This window comes from Telopea speciosissima, unplaced genomic scaffold, assembly GCF_018873765.1.
Source record: "Telopea speciosissima isolate NSW1024214 ecotype Mountain lineage unplaced genomic scaffold, Tspe_v1 Tspe_v1.0123, whole genome shotgun sequence".
In the NCBI taxonomy this organism is placed as follows: domain Eukaryota; kingdom Viridiplantae; phylum Streptophyta; class Magnoliopsida; order Proteales; family Proteaceae; genus Telopea; species Telopea speciosissima.
Window position 1 is genome coordinate 54,980 of NW_025317459.1, and position 5,355 is coordinate 60,334.

Here is a 5,355-nt window from a genome sequence, read left to right on the forward strand (position 1 = left end):
GGGGTGGAATGGTCATTGCGCATGATTGGCCACAGGCTACAAGTGTTAATGCGACAAAAGGCTACATTCCTTGACAATCTGTCACTCCCCTACCAAGGTAGCTTTTATACATTTGAGGGATTTCCAGAATGGACCATAGTCCATAGTTGGAAAACGAGGCTTTGCGACTCAACTCTTATTCTTCAAAACCTGGTGAGTCAAGCGAGTCAAACCTGGTCAAGACGAGTCATGTATTTTTTTAATTCTTTTTAAATACCTAAAGAATAGCACTTTAAATACAATACAATGCCATAAATTAAAAAAAAATTTTGTTAATGCGACTGTAAAACCCCATAAAATAAAAGAAATCAAAGAGGGTCATAAGTTTGTAGGTTAAAAAAAAAAAAGGGAGAAAATACGCTAACCGTTTAGCATTCATTTTCCTGACAAAAAATCAACTCTCAAGTATTTCCTTCTCTTCTTTGGCACAGATTCCTGTTCGGATTCCTAGTTCTAATTTTAATAAAGATGGGCATAGTGTTATTGTACCCTGGAAAATTATCTCCTGCAATTCCTTGCTTGGTCCAATTCCCTAGTGCCTGTAATAATAGGGGGTAGACCCCACTTAGGTAGAGTTTTCGAACAGGGGTGGAATGGTCATTGCAGCCCCCGCCTTTAGGGGCACTAGGAGAACTGGACCGGACAGGGAATTGCGGGGGATAAAGATCCATTGTATACCTACCATGGCATATATGACAAAGGGTGGTATGCTTTCTTGAAAGGAGAGTTAACATAACTACTTTACCAATTAGCGTTCTCTTTCCCATAACTATTTTACCAATTAAAAATTAAACATACCTCCGTTCTTTTATCCGGATTTGGCTCCGCTCCTGCAGTGGCGGGAGCTGGAGCGTCCAACACCACCCAGAGATCTCTCCACGGGGCCTTAGTAGCATCCAACGGTGTTAATTAATAATACTCGATTTAATCCCATTTGGCTCCCATCTTCCTCTCTCACCCTACGAACCCGACCCGAGACAACGAAAACTGCACCCGTTCTTTATCTTTTTCTTTCTTCTTCTTCAACCACCGCTCCGCTGTGCACACAACCACCCCACCACCGCTGCAACCTCCGACCTCCCCACTACTTGTCTAAGCAATCCATGTGTAATACCAGCGGTGGCAGCAAACCTCTGACCACCCCACATCATCAACGCACCCCCCTCTCTCTCTCTCTCTCTCACTTGCCGTTGGTAGCTTCTCTTAAAATCTTTTCTCTCTTCAGTTTCTCATTTTAGCTTACTAGTTTTGCTTCATCGCTTGGCTTTTGGCTTCAGGAATTTGTTCGTTTGAGTATACCCCACTTCGATTCAAGCAACCACGATGAGCCCAGTGGCAGATATCAACGGGAACTTGGCTTCAACCATGAACCACTTGTTCACAATCCCAACCCCATCGCTACTGTGATTTTGTTTTCCATCAATTCAAAGGCAAAAATTGGGATTTGTTTTTCCCATTTCATAAGAGATTGTTTGATTTCGAAAAGGGAAAGAATGGCTCCAAGGCGAGCGAGGAAGGAGGTGGTGAAGACGACAACAACGAAAGTGGTTGCAGAGAGTGTGGAAGTCGCTGTGCTTACAACCCGCATCAGAGCGGCAATACCCACCAAAGAGCCCTTAAAGATCGCAATGGAATTACCAAAAAAAAAAAAAAAAAAAAAAAAAGATCGCAATGGAACAGAGCATTGAAGAAGAGACGAATAACCAGGTGATCAAAAGAAGATAAGCAGGCGCCTCAAAACCTGAAGCTGCGGTTGGGCATGGAGAGGAAGGGAAGGGAACAAGAAAGAGAGGAAGATGCCCTCCCTTGAAATGCCCTCCCTTGACAACAGCTTTGCAGGTGTGTAGTAGGATCTTTCGAACATTTTGCAACTTCTCTATTCCTTTTCCCCTGGCTATCTCCTTTTTTCCACGACGGTGCAGTTTTCGTTGTTCGGGTCGGGTTCGTAGGGTGAGGGAGGAAGATGGGAACCAAATGGGATTAAACCTGAATATTATTAATTAACACCGTTGGATGCTACTAAGGGCACGTGGAGAGATCTCTGGGGATGCTGGACTCTCCAGCTCCCGCCACTGCAGGGACACTATACAGCATAGGGATTACAAATTAAGTTTTGGCAGAACTAATATCAAAGTTCCTCAGGTTTGAATTACAAATTCAAATTGAATATTGAATTTACTTTACAGTGAGGGTTTCAAAGTTTTGATCGAACTCGGTGTATTTCATTTGACTAGGGCATAAATACAAACTCATTTTTCACTCGGACCGAGTCTAATCATTTTTTAAACTAGTCTAGTAGACATGAGTCACATGACTCTTAGATCAGTTTTTGGTATTTTTTGATTCAACTTGGGTGACTTGCCCAAGTCAAAACCTGATTTTCTTCCACCTATGTTATGGACGTGAATTCCACTCCTCCCAATCCTGTTGTGCACTCATACCAATCCTGTTCAAGGATTTTGCCACAAGCTCCTGGCCCTCCACCACCGGCACCACCGACCATACGCTTTGGGAAAGTGTTGGTCGGAGAGAGTGGGGATCACATAAGATGTGTCTTTTGTGGTAATCCCATGGTCATGACTGACATGGACACCCCCTCTTGTCGCCCTGTTCTTTTTGGCAATTTTTTGGCCTAATCTTTTGGCACATTTGTGCATGCGCTCAATATTAGCTATATCTACAACTGTTTACCTAGGGAAGTGGCTGAGACCCATCCCCTAGCTTGGACAACCCAGTCAATGGCATGTGAGACCGGATCGATTTCCACTCCTTGGTATTGGATACCATATATCTATACCTTGTGTTTATCATGCTATCTATCTGTCTTATGTATTTAGTTTTTCTTTTCTTGGCGTTGGGTGCGCATGAATGAATAGCCTTCTTTCTACCAAAAAAAAAAAAAAAATTCCACTCCTCCCCCCCCACCCCAAAAAAAACAGTCATATTCATTACAATTTAATTACAGAAATGCCATTAGGTGTCATCCCATGCCATGACTAGTTCTCAAGGCCCACCCTATATCACGACTGTAGACCGTACAAACAGTGTTGGATGAAACGTTTGTGACAACATGACTTAGTATCTTGTGGATTTTCTCTAGGGTATACCAAGCTGACAAATCAATAAAGGGGTGACGTGGCAATTCAACCATTGTATAGATAGTGGAACATGTGGATTAGGCCAACTGTATTTCAAGCCAAACTCAATCAGTATCAACTTGAGCAAGACAAACCACAGCCCGACCAAAACGGACCAAGAAGTCCAAGGCTTGGAGTGGGATTTTCAATCAATGGGCCAAGCCTTGGCCTGCTAAGTCCTGGAGCCAGAGATTAGGCTGGGTTCGGTTAGGGTTGAGTCTAAGCATACTGTATTGCACAAGTTTCTCCTTCACGGCCTCAAATATCAGTGACAATTCAGGCATACTGTACACATCATTGTTCATTTGATAAGTTTCAACATGGAAGGATACTGCCATGTTGAGTTACAAAGCTTTGAAAATGGTTGAAAACTCAAAACTCCAAATTTGGTTCAAACTTGAAGAAAACTATACAACTGAAGAAACTATAATTCTGTTGTGAGGTACACCCCTTCTCTAGATCCTGAAATTCATTTTCATAGGTTTAAATGATGGAAAATAATAATTCACTTTCAATGATATTAAAAACCAAAATGGTGTAACAAAGTCTCAAGGTAAATAAATATCTCTAAACCCTTACCGAAAGAATGGCCACTTGGGTCCAATGTACATCAATTCTTCTTCCTTGATCTTGACATTTCCCCTTATATACTTGAACAACTCTATTGCAGTGACAGTAACACAACAACACCGATGCATGTACAAGACTGAGAGGCGGTTGCATCCGTCTCTTAAAGCTTGGAACCCTCGATCACATAAATTCCGACACCTGTTTACATGTAGGATCTCCAAGTTATGACAATTAAACCCTACTGCCTCCCATCCAGAAAGCTTGACCTCATGACATAGTGCTAGATTCCACTCATGAAGTGCTGGACACCCTTTGGCTATGGCCACAACTGATTCATCACTCACACTCCTGCACATTCGAAGGTTAAGGATTCGAAGCCTCATGGCAAATCCTGCCCCTATCGCAGCCAATCCATCCCCACGAATGCAACTACTAAGAGCAGAAACATTCAGGTACTCGAGTCCTCCTCCACTAACAACACCCAATATGCCCTCAGGGTCAAGCTTACAAGAATCAGCTTCCAAAAAAGTCAAAGCCTGTGAACATCCTTTAAAACCAATGCCAAAGATGTTCCTACAAAATGAGATCTTTACAGCCTGGATTTCGTGACATTCTCGTGAGAGAGCTCTAATTCCAATATCTGAAATAAGTGAACAATATGAGAGATTGACATCTTTCAAGGCCTTGCAAGCTTTAACTAGGATTTCTAACCCAACATCAGTAATGCTACATCGGTAGAGACTAATGGATGTCAAAGAGGGACATCCAGTAGCCACTAGAGAGAGTCCATTATCTGTGATACCAAAACAGCAGTCTAGATATAGGGATTGCAAATTTGATCCAAAATATTGTAACGGATTTAGACCTGAATCTGGTAGCTCTGTGCACCCAGATAGGGACAATGAGCTGAGCTGTTGGAAGCGGGAAAGTAGTCTATATAAATGGAAGGAGTTGATATTAGGCACAACTTGAGACAACGGGGAGAGGTTAGGAATGGTTAAAGAACAATAAAATTGTAAGGATTGACGACCAAAATTTTGAATCTGAAGCCAACGATGACAAGTCAAGCCAAATGAATTGCGATCAGTGTCACTTTCCAACTTCCGAAAAATGGCAAGGAGGCAATCCTCAGGGAGGTCCACAATGGAGATTCGATTGTCATCGCAGGGAAATTCCATGATGCTTCTTAATCACTCTTCTGAAGGTTGTAAAGCTCGAATTTTTATTGTGAACTTCTTGAAAGAAGCTCCCGATGAGGTGGGAGAGTCAAAACCACAAAGTGCAGGTGGTGAGTCTCCGTATCCATAGCCAATAAGTACTCCACATTTCCGACAGTGTAGTTTGGTTTTTGAACGATAACGGCCCCAAGAGACAGGAAGGCAATTTACCTCATCAACTTGTGTGAATCGACTAAGGTCGATCGAAAGAAAAGAGATGAAACCTTTCTTGATGGATTTACGATAGCCAGAGCCAATGCTGGAGGTGATACGGTTAGAAGAAGTCAAGTTCAAAGGGTAACCACAAGACCCACAGCTGCAAAGGTGGGGTGGGGGGGGGGGGAAGAAGAAAATAGTGTTGTTTTAGTTTCTGTATTCCATGTGAATGTGCA

At 42.6% G+C, this 5,355-nt stretch overlaps 1 protein-coding gene across 1 annotated transcript; it reads right to left on the reverse strand.

The window, feature by feature from the left end:
• Positions 1–3,537: 3,537 nt before the first annotated feature.
• LOC122647721 (F-box/LRR-repeat protein 12) lies at positions 3,538–5,064 on the reverse strand. Its single transcript, XM_043841060.1, has one exon. It carries the CDS (start codon positions 4,922–4,924, stop codon positions 3,752–3,754), a length of 1,173 nt encoding a protein of 390 aa, XP_043696995.1. The 5' UTR covers positions 4,925–5,064; the 3' UTR covers positions 3,538–3,751.
• Between the last annotated feature and the right edge of the window lie 291 nt (positions 5,065–5,355).